General features: G+C 35.3%; 3 protein-coding genes and 1 non-coding gene across 13 annotated transcripts in view; 2 read left to right on the forward strand and 2 right to left on the reverse strand.

Annotated features, from left to right (window-relative positions):
• The first annotated feature begins 177 nt into the window (after nucleotides 1-177).
• Nucleotides 178-10,192, forward strand: LOC105841522 (dynein regulatory complex subunit 4). Its single transcript, XM_021347491.3, has 11 exons — nucleotides 178-402; nucleotides 1,296-1,478; nucleotides 2,577-2,681; nucleotides 3,263-3,595; nucleotides 3,963-4,041; nucleotides 5,636-5,819; nucleotides 6,423-6,546; nucleotides 7,288-7,436; nucleotides 8,142-8,240; nucleotides 8,857-8,931; nucleotides 9,395-10,192. Exons 1-11 carry the CDS (start codon nucleotides 352-354, stop codon nucleotides 9,531-9,533), a joined length of 1,521 nt encoding a protein of 506 aa, XP_021203166.2. The 5' UTR covers nucleotides 178-351; the 3' UTR covers nucleotides 9,534-10,192.
• EAP30 (ELL complex EAP30 subunit) lies at nucleotides 10,098-17,755 on the reverse strand. 4 transcript variants are annotated; one of them, XM_038015189.2, is made up of 6 exons: nucleotides 17,525-17,718; nucleotides 13,719-13,811; nucleotides 12,798-13,049; nucleotides 11,971-12,172; nucleotides 11,038-11,184; nucleotides 10,182-10,403 (listed from the first exon to the last, which is right to left on the reverse strand). In XM_038015189.2, exons 3-6 carry the CDS (start codon nucleotides 12,961-12,963, stop codon nucleotides 10,271-10,273), a joined length of 648 nt encoding a protein of 215 aa, XP_037871117.1. In that variant the 5' UTR covers nucleotides 12,964-13,049; nucleotides 13,719-13,811; nucleotides 17,525-17,718; the 3' UTR covers nucleotides 10,182-10,270.
• Nucleotides 15,431-19,876, forward strand: part of LOC101744645 (uncharacterized) — a 20,644-nt gene continuing 16,198 nt past the window's right edge. For 2 of the 7 annotated variants that reach the window (XM_062672135.1, XM_062672136.1), the window contains exons 1-4: nucleotides 15,487-15,643; nucleotides 16,430-16,780; nucleotides 17,472-17,566; nucleotides 18,666-18,819. In XM_062672135.1, coding sequence (XP_062528119.1) covers nucleotides 16,594-16,780; nucleotides 17,472-17,566; nucleotides 18,666-18,819 — 436 coding nt within the window. In that variant the 5' untranslated portion in view covers nucleotides 15,487-15,643; nucleotides 16,430-16,593. Of the gene's footprint in view, nucleotides 15,644-16,246; nucleotides 16,781-17,471; nucleotides 17,567-18,665; nucleotides 18,820-19,876 lie in introns of those variants that run through there. The other 5 variants (XM_021347488.3, XM_004925376.5, XM_038015346.2 and 2 more) reach the window with 3 other exon arrangements.
• Nucleotides 16,148-16,220, reverse strand: TRNAR-UCU (transfer RNA arginine (anticodon UCU)). The gene has a single exon. It is a non-coding gene; the product is annotated as a tRNA-Arg (tRNA).

Consider the following 19,876-nt stretch of genomic DNA (forward strand, 5'->3'; position numbering starts at 1 on the left):
ACAAACATGTTTCGTCCAAAAACATTAAGATGGTATCTTGTATTCGTAAATAAGACAAAATTGACTACCTAGTTTTGATCTCTAATAGTTGTAATTTTTTTATTTTCGACTATTTTTACTTTTCAACGACCTACCGAAAAGAATAATGACAAGTAAAAATGTAATTGGTAGTCACAATTCCGAAAATATTTCTGAACATAATATCAGTTGCTAGGCAACGGTATATCAGCACTAAGCGGGAAAATGTAAACAAACTAAACGAAAGTGACATTAAGTTAGAACATAGATGCATATTTTAAATTGATTTTTAGGTAATAATATAATATGACTATTCAGGAATATAATTGAATTATGGATAATACAGAAATAAGTGCTCTCCAAACAGAAGTGGAGTTCTATAGGGTAGGTACCGTATTTACATTCTATTTATATTTTTCCAATTCCAGCAGCATTTTTTAGTAATGTAGCAGTAGTTCGGCGAAGAGGCCACCACGCTGGCCAAAAGCGACACCACAATGGAGGTAAATGATACCGCTTTAAGGTTTCAACCTCATGGGAATTTCGGATATAATGTGTTTTTTTTCTACCTATGCTCTCGGTGCTCAAACCGGAGGTGTTTGTTAACACTGGCCCTAGCAAGAGCAGTGCTTCGCAGAATCTACCGCCGGATCGAAAACGCGACCCACTGAGAAAATCCGGATATCCTGCAGTTTAATTGGTGGTGTTAGTAGACGTTAGTAGTATACTCATCCTATATACTTACTTATGTGTTACAAGTATTCCAATAACTGGTTCATTCATGTGAGGAAGTAATCAAAACGCTTCCCCCAATCACTGATTTACAAAGAAACATTCATGTTAATTTGGAGTTCATGCTAGATGCGTGTCAGAGATCTTTTTGTCACGTACCAACCGGCTTTGGAATGATCTCCCCTCCACGGTGTTTCCCGAGCGCTATGACATGCCCTTCTTCAAACGAGGCTTGTGGAGAGTACTCAACAGTAGGCAGCAGCTTGGCTCTGCCCCTGGCATTGCTGAAGTCCATGGGTGACGGCAACCACTCATCAACGGGTAGGCCGTATGCTCGTCTGCCTACAAAGGCTATAAAAAAAATGGATGAAATAAACTGTTGCCGATTATAATTCTCATGACGTTTATTACAGTAACTGCATTCAAAAATGTTGTCCTCTAGCACTAGTTACAGAAGACAAGGAGGCTTCGATTCTCGTCTCCAAAGAACAGCAAATAAAGTCTTAATTGCTAGTAAAATTGACCTTTTGACCTTTCGATTCCAGAACAACCAAACAATCGTCGAACAAGAGATCAAAATGCTGATCGCTGACAATCAAAAGCTTTCGCATCAGCTCGGTGTACTGCTCAAAGAGAAACTGGAGGCTGAGAAGCAGTCGGCTGATTCTAATCAAGAACAAAGCAAAGAGCTAGATGAACTCAAGAGACAAGTCGCTTTATTTACTAAGGTCTGTAAACGAATTTACATTTAACCCCCCCTTTTTTATTGCTTAGATGGGTGGACGAGCTCACAGCCCACCTGGTGTTAAGTGGTTACTGGAGCCCATAGACATCTACAACGTAAATGCGCCGCCCACTTTCAGATATAAGTCCTAAAGTCTCACCCTTCAAACCGAAACGCATTACTGCTTCACGGTAAAAATAGGCAGGATATTGGTACCTACCCGTGCGGACTCACAAAAGGTCCTACTACCAGTAAGTTATGTGTGTTAGAGCAGTATTTTTTGTATTATACCTGGTCGCCCAAAGGCCTTATAAGTTTCATTTGAACAGGTGAACGAACTCAAGGGCTCAGCCAGGAGGGAGTGTCAGGAGAGTTGTGTGATGTCACGTTAAAATCCGCAACTTAAATACTGGGGGTATCCTTGTAAGACATTGGCACCGACGATTGACGTTCTTATGTTATCAAATTCTCATTTAACTGACCGACAACGTGCTCAGTAGCCACGAAACACTGGTGGACGATCAGCCTCCTTGCTTGTCAATGTAAATAAATAAAATATGTAGCCAGATAACACGCGTTTTGCCTTTAAAATCTATGGTCAAAACAATAATTATACTTGAGACCTTAGAACTTATATCTCAAGGTGGGTGGCGCATTACGTTGTAGATGTCTATGGGCTCCAGTATCCACTTAACACCAGGTGGGCTGTGAGCTCGTCCACCCATGTAAGCAATAAAAAATAAAAAGGAAATACCCAGAAAATTGATACCAGCACTTACAAGCAATTTCAAATAGGGTTTTCTGTGGTATTTCATTTTGGTTTAATTTATTCAGCAACTTTATTATCCTTCAACGTGGAAGTCGATCAATAACGCACGTGACATACATAACGAATGCTAATTAGATATTTTGTTGACGGCTCCGTGAGTGGTTCAGACCATACTAGCATGAGACGAAGCATCTTATCAATTGACCACAAATATTGGTATTTATACCTAAAGATCTAGCCTGTTTTTCTTTAAATTTTGGTATACTCGAAAATTGAATTGAAGCAAACTAATGGTTAAAGCTACGATGATTACATGTGTCCGTTTTAATTTAGGAAAGGGATTCTCTCCACGTTTTATGGCAAACAGCTCAGAGGACTATTGAGGCTTTAGAAACTGAGTTAAAAACTTACCACTGCTACGATAACAGAGGGAAGCAGGTATATTAATATTCTGCTTTATTATTTATGAAGTATTTTGTTGGAAGTGAATTTTTTATTTATTTCTTGCCCTTGTATGCAGACGTGCGTATAGCCCACCTGATGGTGAGTGGTTATCGTCGCCCATGGACTTCAGCAATGGCAGGGGCAGAGCCAAGCCGCTGCCTACCGCTTAATACTCTCCACAAGCCTCGTTTGAAGAAGGACATGTCATAGCGCTCGGGAAACATCGTGGAGGGGAGCTCATTCCACAGCCGGATGGTACGTGGAAAAAAAGACCTCTGGAAACGCACTGTGGATGACCGCAGTGGCTCCAGGTAGTATAGTATTTAGTTTTAAATTCACATTAAGTATCTACTTTAGTTTAATATTGTTGATTGTAGCTTCGATAAAATACCATCGATATATTGTGAAACAGCATAGCATGTCAAGATCGCTTTTTTTTTTTAAATATTAAATAGATTGAAACTAGTTCAGATACGAAATCGTTAACTGTGATTAGAACACTGCCATAGTATTCACAACTTCGGGGCTTAAAAGTCATGCGTGAATCGAACGAAATTTGGAAATTGTTATTACAGCTAAACGATATAGAAAATAAAAGAGAACTGGAATTAAAACTAGAAACAGCGCTAACAGATTATATAGAATTAGAAGCGAAATATAAAGAACTGCAAACAAAGAATTCGACGTTACTCAATGATGCTAAAATTAAAGAGAAAGAGATCGCGTCCTACAAAGAAAGAGGTAAGGAGTTGGAAATGAAAATAGAGGAACTTGCGAAAAATTTAGAAGAATACAAAATTAACTTGGCAGCAGAGAAAAAAAGTAGAGAAGACTTAAAAAAACAATTGGCTTTCATTCAGAAAGAGTTGGTGGAAAAAATTAAAAAACATGCGGAAGCTAAGTCAAAGGTGAGCATATCCAAATTTGTTAAGTAACTCCACATATTCATATAACGGCGTAGTGCTAGACGAATGTATCTTACCCAATAATTATTGATCAACTTGCCTCATAATATCCTAAAATAGCCCGATAAAAATTCCTTACTCCGAATCTCGAGACAAATAACAAAAAAGCTGATTTTTTGTAGTAGCTGTAATATTTGCGTGTTTGGTTTTTATCACTCAGATAAATTTAGTACCTTTTTGAAATGGCCTATTTTCATTTGCCAAGGAATTATAATAATTTTTAACTTAATATACCTAGTTGTAACGCAGCTGCTAATCTTCATTAACTCAGTAAACAACTGTATAATTCATGTTCAATTAAAAACTGCAGGTCGCAGAAGCTTTAGAGCTTTACGATATAGTAAGGAAACAGAAGAATGATGCAAACGCAACCATTAAACAACAGACAGGTATGATGTACACAATTAAAACCTTTCACCTGTCCTGGTGAAACTGAAAAGGCTTCCGGTCCACATCTTGCTTAAAAAAAAACTTTTATGGTTCAATGTTGCATTTATTGTTTTCGGCTTACTATTTTCCCACATTTCGAATACTTTTCAGTCTTAGTGGCCTCCTTAAATATGGGCTTATACCACAGCTTGTACATTAGTATAATACCTAGTATATTTATGTCCGAAATCCAGAATGCTGACGTGTTTGCTGATAGTTGGGGAATACTTTTGTCTAAAATAATGTTCCTTGTGTTAACGAGTTAGGCGTTTTGGTGCAAACTGTAAGCCTGACTTTGTATTGAATTGAATAAATAAATAAATCTACAGCCCCTTTCTGGCTGAGCCTTTGCTCGCCCACCTGCCCTGGTAAAAAATTGGAAAGGCCACCAGTAAACCTTCAATCATAAAAAAATATATCCACAGCGGTCATATCTATTATCTATAGTCACAAACGACTATGATGATATTTATTTTGTCGCTATTATATTATTATGACAACTACCGTCAATTTTTTTAAAAAAATATGTCTTGGTGGCAGTTATTTTAATTATATTTACGACTCGCGAATATCGAACGAGATAGCTATATGAATTGACGTTCCCAGCCAAGGACTCATCATATGTTTGATACTAGGCACTTATCACAGAAATCTTGATTTATTTCTGTGGCACTTACTAATAAATTAATATTTGTAACTGTAATTTGTAAGACGCAGAATTGTGTTGTCGTACCAGTACTTATATATTTATATATATATTTATAACAATATATTATATGTATATATTTATATCAGTACACGTGATCTGAGATACCTACAGAAATATTTTCATTTCATTCACTTTCTGAGAACTCCTTTCGGACCTAGTTAAAGTGTAGAGAGTAAGGATCTCTCTGTATGAAAAGTGTATGTGGATAGGCGATCAATTAGATTGCCGCCACCGTAGCAAGTGGTGTAGTTTCGAAGATCACACCAAACATTATTATATTAAGTTATTCAACACGGCACTATTCGCTATATTGACAACTGTTAATTCTTTTTTTTTATTGCTTAGATTGGTGGACGAGCTCACGGCCCACCTGATGTTAAGTTATCGGAGCCCATAGACATCTACAACGTAAATGCCGCCACTCACCTTGAGAGGTGAGTTGTAAGGTCTCACTTTTAACAGTACAACGGCTGCCTCACCCTTCAAACCGAAACGCATTACTGCTTCACGACAAAAATAAGCAGGGCAGTGGTACCTACCCTTGCGGACTTAGAAGACGTCTTACCACCAGTATAACACGCTTCGCTACAGGCGCTAATTTTGCGAGTTTTAGAGTGGTAACTTATTGTTTACGGCTGGACACTGTTTCAATTTTTCCACCATATAAGTTAGATCTTCTTATCTCCATTTTTAAAAGGACATGTACACATAAGACGTGACATAGTGTTGTAGGAACACCGTAGAAAGGACGTTGTTAACAGTACTCTAGGCTTGTTGGTCAAACTAAAGTATTAAAGCCATAATACTCAAATTAAACTATTACATTAATGGCATCAAATTTGCAGCTGAACTAAATCGGGTCAAACGTGCCCTGTGCAGTGTCAAAGACGACTTAGAAGCTGTATACAGAAAGGAAATAGACGAAATGAAAGACAAATATAACGAGAAAATAGTTGATATGCTTGTACATATAAAGAATCTTGATGCCGAATTAGTTGAAAAGGGATTACTTCTAAATAAAGTTCAAAGGTAAAGAAGGTCTTTGACTTTTTTTTAATTTTTATTGCTTAGATGGGAGGACGAGCTCACGACCCACCTGATGCTAAATGGTTACCAGAGCCCATAGACATCTACAACGTAAATGCCACCATCTACCTTGAGATATGAGTTCTAATCTCTCAGTATAGTATAATGGCCCCACCCTTTAAACCGAAACGCATTACTGCTTCACGGCAGAAACAGGCGGGGTGGTGAACTTACCCGCGTGGTCTCACAAGAGGTCCTATCACCAGTGATTACGCAAATTATAATTTTGCAGGTTTTTTTATTTTTATTACACGATGTTATTCCTTCCCCGTGGAAGTCAATCGTGAACATTTGTTGAGTACGTATTTCATTAGAAAAATTGGTACCCGCCCGCGGGATTCGAACACCGGTACATCGTTCAACACGAATGCACCGGACGTCTTATCCTATAGGCCATGACGACTTCAAAAGCGATCGCCATCTAAATTCTACCACAAAGCAACCATGCCTTATATCTGGATGTAGGCAGTATCAGTCGCAATGTCGTTTCTGTGGAGCGTGGCATCGTAAATTATAAAAAAATCTTCGGTTGCTTTTTTTTTATAGGGAAAACCAAATATTAAGTCAAGCAAATGAAAATTACATTAAACAACATAATGAAGAATTGAAATCGTTGGAGCCGAAATTGAGAATAGCCGAACAGCGAATGGAAATAATGTTTCAGGAATTGGTTCGTGATTCGATATTAAAATAAATATGTATATAGATAAAATTTTGTTCTAAAATAAGTAACTACCACGAATAATCAAATCTCCATCGCAATTTCACGCGAAAGTTTTAAATAATATCGGCAAAGGTATTGCACTGAAGATTTGACAAATACAAAACATCAGTAGAACATTAGGTATATGACCTATATACATATACACTATATTATTATTTAGACTACGATTACTACGTACTAATATCCCATAGATAGTTATTACGTAAAGTACCTATCATTCTAACATTAGGTAAACATTAAACATTAGGTATTATTTGCTGAGTGTGATGATGACTTGTTTTGGTAAGGTCATTAGTAAGCCAGCAATGTAAAGCGTAGGTTTCCTCTAATTCACGCGAGTCCGCAGGGGCGTTGACCTCGCAATATTTTATTGCGTTACATGGCGCTCGGTGAATAAACAGTATATTAATAAATATTTGACCGCAATTTGTATGTTTATATTATCGAGTATTACATTTTGATCTTATTTATATATTTGAATTTTGAGGGTAAGCAGTGGCTTGGCTCTGCCCCTGGTATTGCTGAAGTCCATGGGCGACGGTAACCACGCACCATCAGGTGGGCCGTATGCTCGTCTGCCTACAAGAACAATAAAAGAAAAAAAACTTAAATGAGACGATTTTTAAGCTCAAAGAGGCGGAATTTGTTAGCATTCGGACGTAACGTCCATACGAATTTTGAATTTAGGTATCATCGGAGAGACGAAATGTCCAACTCGTGTGCGAGAAGCAATGCCTGGCGCTCGACGTACAAAGAATTCAAGAGATACAAGCTAGAGAAACGAAGCGTAGAGATTGGGAAGAAAAATTGTTGAAGAATCGCTGCGAAGAGCTCACGTGCGTTGTGTTTGTTCATAAGCAGTATTCTAAATGTAATTTAGTTACTTCACGTTATTTTTTATTACTCTAGACAAGTGAACGTGGATTGAGAGGATAGATCAAAATCTCTATTGTATTGTATAACGAGTGACCCACCCTTTTAATTCGGAACGTATACCTAATCATTTTGCGGTTACTGGAACCTACATTGTGCAAAATCCACTAAAAAATAAAAGAATCAAATAAACACAAAAATTAAAATGTTCACAATTGATTAAGTATATGAATGTTTATCTGGTTACGGTACGGCAATAGATATTTCGGTATTCGTGAAAGCTTGTAATTGGCTTTTACGAAATTTTAAATAAATAAAAATTAAAAATCAGTTATCCTCACGAGACGTGAAAACATATATAATAGGCCTTTCACCTGTTGCTTATACAATGTACCCACGTTTTGGTCTTCAGCCATGTAACTCCAGTAAGATGGATGAACGTGACATTTCTTCATGTGACGTTTACGAATACAGCTATCTTAAATCGCAGTGAAACCTAAGAATAGAAATTGCGTATTGCAGCTGGAATACATAATATTCATCACTTTCTACATTCGTTTTCTTCTACATTCAATATCGATTAGGCTGCCTCGCGAAGTGAATTATAAAATCGATTAAAATAGTAGTGTTGAGAAAAACTCGATTTTCATATGATGATTCTTTTACAGATTGCAATTGGAAAACTCTCAAAAGTCCCTCAATGAAACACACGAAATGGTGAATAAGCTTCAAGCAATGATGTCCTCTAGAGCGGAACTCAGCCAAAAGTATTAATTTTTTGTTGACCCCATTGAAGTACTGAGTCGGTCGTTCTAGCGACAATGCCGCCACCCACCTTGAGATAATAATATGGGTTCTAAGGTCTCAGTATAGTTCACGGACTGCCCCACCTTTCAAACCGAAACGCATTACTGCTTCACAGCAGAAATAGGCAGGGTGGTGGTACCTACCCGTGCAGACTCACAAGAGGTCCTACCACCAGTAGGTCCTACCACCAGTAGGACCTCTAGTAGTAGGTATCGAAATCTAACCGTAATCGACTTGTGGTTGGACGTATTAGTATAAGCCCGCACGGGTAGCTTATCATCATTATGCCTATTTCTGCTGCAAAACAGTCAAGCGATATGAAATCTCAATATAGAGAAACAAAATACACTTCGTCTTCTTGTATCTAGGTTCATTTTGGTGTCTATGGTTTCTGGCAATCATTTAAGATTAAATGAACTCTTCCAGTTAACTACGCTAAAAAAGAATGTCATACCTCCACTTATTGCATTGAAATAAAGGCTATCGTACCACTTAGGCTGGAATACTGGAACTAATTTTTGCTTCTCGATGAACCTATAATAATAATTATATTTGTCACAAAATGTTTTATTTCAGGATAATTTCAACCAAAGAAGACGAATTGAACGAACTGAATAAGCATTTAGAAAATCAAATGGAGCTCAGTAAAAAGTAAGTGTTTTTTTTTCAAAACTTCAAAGCTATACGTTTTCCAAAACTGTTTTTTTTAAGCTATTGCATAGCTTTTATAGCGGATCTTGAGCGCGGCGACCAAATCATGAAATTCCGTAACAAAAAAAAACCTAACACCCCTCACTCCGCCTACCATGTAGCTCGCGTTCAACACATTCACACTTTGCGCTTGTGTAGTGTTTGTGAATAAGCGCGTGGCGTGACGTCACACTGCATGCGCATCATGAAAAATCTGCCCATCTCTCTCTCGCGCGATCTAGCTTATGAGTGTGAAGAGGACAGTTAAGGTTTTGCTTTTATTAAGTAATGTTTAATATAGCGTGGTCTTGTTTTATTATTGCTTAACTTTTTCACTATCGAGAACGTTAAAAAACTCGCACAAATACACAGGTCATTTAAATAAGCAAAAACAAAATTTTAGGTTATGTAATAATATTTTTAGGTGGAAAGAGTCTTACGTGGAAATGACCGAGAAACTCAAGAAGCAATTGAACGATTTAGAAAACGAGAACAGCGAATTGCGAATGCAACTGAAACTTCCAAATTCAGGATTAATTCACGACGATAGTACGGAGAGCTGATACGAATATTTTACGGAAATTGAGCTAATATGCAATTTATTTGTTACATACTGTATGAAATCGCACCTGATTTTTTGTTGTAATTTAAAATTTTAAACCGACCGACTCTACTGTGGATTAGTCTAGTATTTGACCTAGTATTTCGGTCTGGTCTAGTCTACCTAAAGGAGGTAATGTTTCTTGAGCTTATGTATGTCTTTGACATGCTCTACAGCCTAAAATTTCCAGATTATAACAGCTGTCTGCCAATTGTCATGTAAAATCAAATAAGATGGTTGACTGAAAAAAAAAATATACTTGCGGCTTGAAAAAATATTTAATCGCATAGCGTTATTTTTATTTATTACCACTAAGGCTTTGATAGGAGATTGAAGTCACAATAACAATAATAGTTGTCCTACCTTCAAACTGGAAACCGTGTCTGGTAAATAGACTACTGCCATCAATCATGGTCGTTGGCAATACATTGGTCGTTAGCAGAATGGTATAAATCTACAAATATTATTAGGGAGAGCACTTATATTTTTGTTATGATTGCACACATGCTAAAATAAAATAGGCACTCACTATTATGTTATTTTATTTTAAGTGAAAAATGTATTTACAATATTTTATTAAATGTAATCAGTGCAATAATAAACGACTTAAAACGATTATAATTTTTTATTTTTCATGTACAAAAATAAATTTTATATTAATTTACAGAATTACATACATATATCACATAGGCTTATAGTTCATGCTGATACGCATTCTGCAAACATGCTAGGGAACCAGTACAACGTCTCTTTCGGTTCCTGCGAGTCCACCCAGGCGAGACCTTCTCTCACCATATGGTTCAAAGCATTCTCGGCTCTGATTTCAGTCCAACTGAAAAGTAAGCAAAATTTAAATCAGTTTTGAAGGTTTTTTTATTCAGCAAAGAGCAAGAGGGTACAAAAACTTATTAAAAAAAAGATCAGTTAAAAATAGCTGAGTTCTGATATTATATTTTTGTACCACATGCACCACGTGCACATGCACAACACAAGAACATACACACACATAGAAACTATAAATATAATTACTGACTCAACAAGGAATCAAATAAGGATTCTGTGGTACAATAGAAAAAGTCATTAACTAAAAGACAACCCAGATATAATTAGTTCTTTATTGGCTGAAGATTTCAGCTCATGTCTGATCTGATGTTAATATATTATTATGGTAATGGTTGGTACTGAAACTGCTAACTGGAAACAAATTTCTAAATGCACGCATATTTAGCATAGAAATATTTTTATCTGAGCATCAGAGCTAAAATAGGCAGAATCATGCCACCAATTTGGCAAAATGGCTCATTAACAACAAAAATTAGAATACAGTGTTAGATAATGTGGGTTTTAGGGAAATGGTACATGATAGAATAATATTGAGCATACAAATGTTGGTTTACTATGTAAATAAAACCAATACAGTGCCTACCCATTAATGGTTATAATGTTTAAAATTACTATAAACTCACCCGAGGTCGCTAGTGAGAACACTAACAGAGACCCACGCTGTTCCAAGTCCACTGGCCTTCTGAAGAACTAGTGTTTGATCCATGTTTAATTCACCAGGCACCGATTGAACCAGCCATTTGCCTTTACTGATCGGAACTACAGTAAACCTAGAAATAATGTGAGAATTGTGTGGGTATAAAAATTAGTAAGATCATGTTCTAAGCACTATATAATTTTATGAATCTCAAGTCTTTTAAAACTTTTTTTATTTATGTTTTTATTGCCCTTGTAGGCAGACTAGTATACGGCCCGACTGATGGTGAGTGGTTACCGTCGCTCATGGACTTCAGCAATGTCAGAGGCAGAGCCAAGCTGCTGCCTACTGTGAAGTACCCTCCACAAGCCTCGTTTGAAGAAGGGCATGTCATAGCACACAGGAAACAATTTTAATAAGATTACATATTTTTACTTGATTTCACCATAGCAACCACTAAGGCTTATCACATACCCTAAATGCATTTTACTGATTTACGATTTCGTAATTAACAACTAATGGCATATGTGACTACAAATTAGTCATCCATACTACATAGATCACTATATCATTTAGACAAGTGTGGCTGATCACTGGTGGTAGGGCCTCTTGTGAGTCTTCATGGGTAGGAACCACCACAAAAATAGACCAGGGCCCACTGGCATCACTTCAGTACTGACATCGTCCCAAGTCCAATCATTATTGTTTTAGTATATCAATTAATTGTAAATTGTACGTAATTGGCTTGTACTTGGTGTTAGATACAACAATTATACACAAAATAGTAAAACTGGTCAAGAAAGTAAGGCACTAATTATGTATTTATAGTCCATAGGTGTTCTTGTTCAGGCTCAATAAAACAGTGCATTGCAATCACACTTTTAAATATAATATAAATATAAAAATACAAAGTTTATACCCATTTCCAAATATCCTTAGTTTTTTCACTGCCGCTAGCAGATCTTCATTTGTGATGTCTTGATGCTTCTTTGCTCGGCCACGAGAAGCTATAAGTCTGGAACGTAATTCCTCTAAAGTTATGAGACCTCCATTCTTGTAGTTGGTAGCCAAGCACACCTCTACTATTTGCACTCCTAGCTCATAGTAAAAATCACCAATACCTATAAAATAAGAATGTTCAATAATATCAAGGTATTCAATTTCATCAAATATTAAACATTTCACTTCACCGTTCTTTTTTTTTCATTCTTGTTTAAACAGCATTGTCAATGCTATGAGGAAAATTAAATCTTCATAATTATTAATGATATATTGAGCAGTGAAAAACAGGCTTGGTTTTTATTTTCCAGCAATATATTAAACCAAAGACTTGAAATACAGACTTAGTGCAACAATGATTTTTTTATGTTTAGGATTTAAACAGCTTTTGAAGTTTTTTCAGTAGTTTTTATTGCGATTATGTTATTACCAATGTTTCAAATACTTGATAGTTTAGTAAAAGCAGCTTAGATGATATCTACAACTTGTGTAATCTGAAAAAATATTTTTTTTGTTTTATTTTAGCACATATTTATATTAACACAACAGACAGACAAGCACACTGCATCCCAGACGTAAAAAGGTGCAAATCCCGTGGTCAAATGCTTGAGAGCAAAGATAAGTTATTAATGGAACCATCCTGTGCAGGCTAAGACTCTACTGCCACCACCAAATGGTTGTGAGATTGAGTATGATGAAAGTACATACTTATGTTCTAAAAATAATTATCTTCAATAAAGCCCTTACCAAGAACAGACCAGAATCCTTTCCCCGAAGCCAGTGGATCCACACCGATGGCAGCACACATTTCCTGAAATTGCCTTCTGAACTGAGCATTCTTCTTTATTTCACTCTTGTGTTTTGATGCAAAATCTTCCAAATTTTCCCTAAACACTTCCAGTTGTTTCGACATCTGCTGGAATTGGTTTTCTTGTATTTCTGTGCCCTTTTCTTTATATTTCTCTTGTTCCAATCTGTGTTTTTGGATTGCACCTACACCTGCGCGGCGTCGCATTTTTGGTTGTATTGTATTAAAGTGTATTATTACGTTGCTAATAGTACTCTATTAAGAATTAATTTAAGTACATGTAATAATTTATTACTGTAAGCTGAATTTTGAACCTTCTAACATATAAAATGTAAATAATGTCAGATGTGACAAGCAATGACCCAGTAGTAGTTCTATTTTCTAAGTGGAAAGGCAAAGATGTCATACCCTACAGACCAATCTTTTTAAATGAAACACAAACTACAAAATTGTATAAACTAAATGAAGTTGATTAATTTGAAACAATAACCAATTGGCATGAAATTAAATGAAATGAGATGATATGGGATGAAATATAATCTCGGCAAAATGATGGTTATGTACTGAGACTTTTTCAGTGGACTTTTTGGAGGATCCCGAGGAGCTACGTTCAGCAGCTTTGTTTCGTTTTCCCACATTTGTGAAACACTAAAGAGACAAAATAAAACAATTCACACAACTTCGCTCCTCGCGTTCCCCCCAAAAAGTCACAAGCAATGACTTTTTTTTATTTATTTTTTCTTTAACACAAGTAACAGGTAATCGAAATGGTTAACAATCTGAATGGTCCTCTTTGCTAGAGAATCAAGTGAAACTAGTTGGTTCATGAAAGCCACGTAACCGAAAAATAAAAGCAATACCTAGTCATTAAGTGCTGAACCTCTGCTGTGTATACCATCATTTTTTGATTGAAGATGTATATGCAGTGATGTGATTATAATGAGACTCAAGTCCTGCAACCGAATAGCATTTTTTCTAAGCAAGTACGTATCTGCTTGTGAAACGTGTTCACGATGATAAATAAAACACACCGTGTCAGTTCAAATGAGACTCGAAAATATTATTCAATTCTTTGTCAATTTATTTAAGTATAACATACAGTCATTACATAGCACATAAAACAAAAGAAATTGAATATTCAAAAAGACCCACTTCATTATCATTCATTATTTATTACCTATGCAATATAAACAATACCTCAATACAAAATTTAAATATTGTTTTTATACACGATTGCTACCTACCATTGTAAAACATAATTTAAAATAACAAACAGTAACATAACTTAGATTATATTAATAAATGGTAGAAATAAGTTAATTAGCTTGGAGTTTCTCTGAAAGATCGAACCCGGAACGAGGTGATCCGACAGAGAACACAAGTTATAGACATAGCACAGCGAATTAGTAAGCTGAAGTGGCAATGGGCTGGCCATATTAGCCGGACAACCGATAACCGTTTGGGGTAAACGCGTTCTTGAGTGGAGACCGCGACTTGGAAAACGCAGTGCATGACGCCCTCAGGCTCGGTGGAGCAGGGTGGCTGGCAGGAACTGGATGAGAGAAGCCGAGGGTCGTGCTCAGTGGCGAACAATTGGAGAGGCCTATGTCCAGCAGTGGAATGCTATAGGCTGATGATGATAGTTAATTAGCACTTATTTCTAGATCATATTAACCGACTGAAACTTTGAACATACAAGGACAACAATGACAACGAAATCTTCGTTAAAGGATTACTTAGCTCTAGAACTAGCATTACGTTATGTTTCTGCAACAGACATTGACGGCCAGCATCGCAAGAACTGTGCGCATATTCGCACTTCTGGGGACCAGTGTACTGTCTCCTCGGGAGATCTATTGAGAAAAAAAATTTGGAAATTTTTGCTCTTAGGAATTACTGTGATCACGTACGAGAAAGCAATAGATTCCTACATATTTTCGCCTTAACGCAGTCATGCGTTTCCATTTGAAACCATTATACAATAGGCTTCGGTCATATAGTGAATGGAGGCATTCTCATTTTGATGTATGAGAATTCCCACTTCCCTCGCCCAATAAGCCGGCGCGGCGGTGAGCTATAGAAAACAATCGATCAAAAACCTACTTCTGAATATGGTATGACGTGCCTCAATATATGTAACAAATTATTAATTAACCCTTTGAGTGCGAACCGTCGATAGATCGACTCTCTATTAATGCGTAAAAAGTGTCGGAATACTATTTGCGCAGTTTGAATATAGCTATTAGGACGGACGTGTCTTACCGCGCGCATGTAGGTATAACGTTTTAAAAAAGTTAATAACATTTAGAATTAAAAGTAAAAAAATTAAAATTATAAAAATATTATATATATATTTATTTATTATATATTATAAGATAAATTTATTAAAATTATTTTGCTGTGAATTTCCGTTGGTTTTTTATATTTTTTTTATTACTTTTTTCAAAAAAAATCTTTGGCAATTTCTGCAAAATATTTGAAAACAAGCTCAGCGCTAAGAGGGTTAAATACATTGGAATACTCTGCAGCTTATGGTACTGATTGGGCGTACAACCTAATACCAAAAACTTAAAAAAAAAAGTTGATTGATGATGAACCATGGAGTTAATGAGTATGTGATGAACGTAGAACAAATTGTAGTCAGCAGGTGCCCTGGTTCCGAGGAGAAGAACGAAATTGCGGTCACTTCCTGTTAGTAAAGATATTATCGATATATAATGCAAGCGAAACCTACATTTTCGTAGCCAAAAAACATACATAATTATGCATAAGTGCACGTGAAGAGGTAAAATGTACTTAATATGCCATAGTAAACCATAATTATTTTTAAAGAGTTTTCTATTTTTATATCAATCAATCAATTAGTTAATCATCTTTCATGTCATTAAATAATTAATATTTTGTAATTTTTGAAGGTTTTTTAATGGGAACTAAATAAATCGTTTTCATTAGGATGACAAAAAGAAACTGTTTATTTTAGTTTCAAAAAGTTCCGATTTTGCTCATTTAATAATCTGAAAAATAGCTTACGGTGTCTAAGCTTTGACCAAAGAGGACAGAAAGAAAGATAAGCTCGCATTTTTAGGTTTAAAGGTTTTACACGATGCTGACGGGCTCGCCCTTAAATTCTGACGGTTCACAATACGCCAATCAAAGGAAATAGTGTTTAACCGAAACTCTTTTCTAAGAATAATAATGGAATAATAGCATATTTAAATTAAAATGAAACTTTTGATGACCACAAAACAAAAATCATTTTCAAAAAAAAAACAATGCCAAAAGAGATGCGCATCCCTGGTGGGGATCGAACCCACGACCTTTGGATTAGAAGTCCAACGCGCTATCCTCTGCGCCACAGGGACTGTTATGAGATGGGTTGAAATACTGTATCTCTAACTATAATAATTTTAAATTTACTGGCTACATACATTTTAATATATTATTTAATACATCAATCATATTTACCATTCAAAAATTATGAGTTTTTTTATAAAATTCAAACTTGCGGTATATGTTTCAAACTTTAATATTAATAGAGCTTTTAACCGGAAATTGTTTTGTATTGCTGCAGGGAACGTCGGAAATAGTCAACAAACGTCAGAAATCTGTTTGGGAACTTTGAAATTACGGGGATGAGTGAACCATGTTTTTAAAATTCACAATAAAATTCTTAACATGCACACAAGTTTTAATGAACATTAACGCATAACTTCACAAATGAATTAACCGATAAAAATGGAAGAGTTCAATTTAAATGTTGATAGAGCTTCGATTGAAGAACAAAATGAAACAAAGCAAAGCGATTCAGCGGAAAATTTTCAAAAGTTCATGTACAATTTATTTGAAAGAAATGGAGTAATAAATGATTTAAGAGCTTATCTTCGCGGGCACATTGTCGACGTTTTAAAATGTGCACGAACAGGTAAGTCGTATTTGTTTTATTGTTTTACGTGCTGAAGACCGCTGAATGTAAACAAACTTATAGACAGCTTATCACAAAGTTAATACATTAGCCAATTTTTATTTATCCTCTTACTTCTGTGTAAATTGAAATAAAAGTCAGAGCTATATTAATATTTAGTAACTACTAAGGTCCACAGGCAAAAATTGTTGTATGATTGGGGTAAAATTTGGAAGTAATGGAACTGATTTAAAAGTCCTAATACATATCTACTACATTAAGTATCCCTAACAGCTAAACTGCTCATAAGATCTACCTGTTAAGCAAGCTTCATTTCAACAACAATAACAAGGGTCCATAAACTGCAACTTGGTTTGAAAAATAATACAAAATATTGCAAAATGGGTAACATTGACAATAGAGATGAGAAAAAAAGAGTTTGCTAAGAGACCTTTTAAATTATAATTTTTATATCAGTGAATTCTGACTTGGATGGTAATTAATTCTTTCCAGTCTGTAAGCTAAGTATTTCCTTTAAATTTTACCGAAAGCGCACAGTATTATTGTTGAAGAAATAAGTAGTCTCACGCATTCTGGTAATTTCAATAAACAATTTAATTATGATAACCACAAAGAAATTTTGCAAAAAAATTCATTTTATAATTGTGTTTTAAAAACTCATTAATTTAATATATTATTATTTTTTAAACAGGTACTCCTCTAGAATGCCAAAAACACTTTGCACAAAGACTTGAACTCACTTACCAAGCTATGAATATGTTGATATCAGAATATTTACTGCGTCTGGTGAGTATTTATTGATACACATACTATTAATTTAATATTTGAAGTAAATTTTAGAAATTATTTAATAGCAACAAAAAGAATTAATAGGCTACAAAACTAAATTGGAAAACATAAACAAGGTATGTTCTTTTAGGGACAAAATTGTCATCCTGACCATGATTGAGCAAAAATAGATTATAGTATAAAAAAGAGGGTAGACTGTAGGTTTTATTGTTGTATGTATGTGTGGTAATATATAGTTTTTCAATTATGCCTTACCAAAATGATGATTACAAACTTGATTAGCTAAAATGTGTTAAATTAAAATCTGAATTTTCTGGCACTTGACTGGCATTGAATGGCATGAATGGAGATATCTACTTTACCCAGAACATATCAATGGCAAAAATGTAATAAAATTTAAACATTTGAATATGCTTAATGGTGGTACTAATTTAATATAGACATATTTTTTTTTATTTTTTTTTGTTGCTTACATGGATGGAAGAGCTCACAGCCCACCTGGTGCTAAGTGGACGTAAATGCGCCACCCACCTTGTGATATAAATTCTAAGGTCTGAAGTATAGTTACAACGGCTGCCCCACCCTTCAAGCCGAAATGCATTACTGCTTCACGGCAGAAATAGGCAGGGTGGTAGTACCTACCCGCACGGACGCTCAAGAGGTCCTACCACCATTAAAAAAATCATTAATAGCTTCATATTTTATTTAAATGAAATTGATTGTATAAACACTCAGTAAAATAAATTGGGAGAGATTTGGGTTCAACAATAGATAAGATGATTTTGAGAATTGTATAATCACAATATAGCTAATATTTTTTTAATATTACATTAGTTTTAGTCAAGTTAGTAGTATATTATGCATTATTTTTTGTTTTCCTCTATTATAATATCTGGAATACTCAGTAACAGTACTGCATTTGGAAGATGTGGTCATGTCACGATTTTTAAAAGTGTATGTATGTATTGATAATAATTATGATTAAACCTATTTGAATAAAATAGCTTTTTCTTTTGAGAAAAACCAAAGTTATGATCTACTTAAAGTATCAAAGGTACAAAACCTACTAAACGATGAACAACCTCTTTATTTTTAGGAATTTAACTACACACTATCCGTATTTGTCTCTGAAATACCACTAGCCAATATGGTATTTGGATTTGCCAAGACACTTATGGACCATAGCAGTGATGATTACTCTGGCCTCCGATTGAAAGAGAATGATGTCTGGTCCATTATAAACTATCTGGGTAATTTTAACATTTTTAGTTTTTAAACTCCATCATAAAATATTTTACTAAACTGTGCTAAAGTCTTGGAATACCACATGACAGTGAACTTCAGCATTCTTTGACTATTAGTCTTTACTAGTGGGGTAGATGATGAATTTCTACGGATGGGTACTACAATAATGCCTCTTTCTGCTTGAAGCAATCACGTTTTCCGCGTTTAAGAGCGGAACAACCGTAATGTGATTCAAATTGAGATGCGGACCTCATGTGGGGTGTCACCATTACCCAAATTGGGGTGACACCCAACACTCACGTACTGGTGTCTATAAGCGGTTACTCATTTAATATCTATTAGTCTTCATCTACCCATCTACCCATCATTCGTTCGAAAGTTCCAGCGGTATAGCTATGCCAATGTGGATGGTGGAGGGTAAATATTTTTTTAGTTCGATTAATGGACTTATAAGCTCTGCTTTTTTACGAAAGTTTCTTCTACTCGATCTTTAAAAAAATAAATAATAATAATTAATTATGATGGTTTCTGTCACATTCAAGTATGCAAGAGTGCGTCATAAGAAAAAAATTTCGACAGTCCGCTTTGGTTTTCATCTATACTTATATACTAATATTATAAAGCTGAAGAGTTTGTTTGTTTGAACGCGCTAGCCTCATAAAACTACTGGTCCGATTTGAAAAATTATTTCAGTGTTAGATAGCCCATTTATCGAGGAAGGCTATAGGCTATATAACATCACGCTAAGACCAATGCAAGCGGAGCACCAATAAAGATGTTTCAAAATCGGGGTTTTAATCCCTTTTGAGAGCTTCCATTGCGTGCGCTGCGGAAACGATTAATGTTTCGCTAAAGTAATGTATGAGAGAATTGTTTCCCTTTAAAATAAGGTTTTTTTATGTTAAACAAATTTGTTCTAAAATAAAGTATTATTTGTGAACTATTCCACGCGAAGTCGCGGGCAAAAGCTGTTAAAAGATAAATTTGGAGAACACTTTAATTTTATGAGACATTAGGAAGAAACCCTGGTTACGCGACTGGAAAAATTGAAATTTTTTATTT

Source organism: Bombyx mori, chromosome 14 (genome assembly GCF_030269925.1).
Source record: "Bombyx mori chromosome 14, ASM3026992v2".
NCBI classification, from domain to species: Eukaryota; Metazoa; Arthropoda; class Insecta; order Lepidoptera; family Bombycidae; genus Bombyx; species Bombyx mori.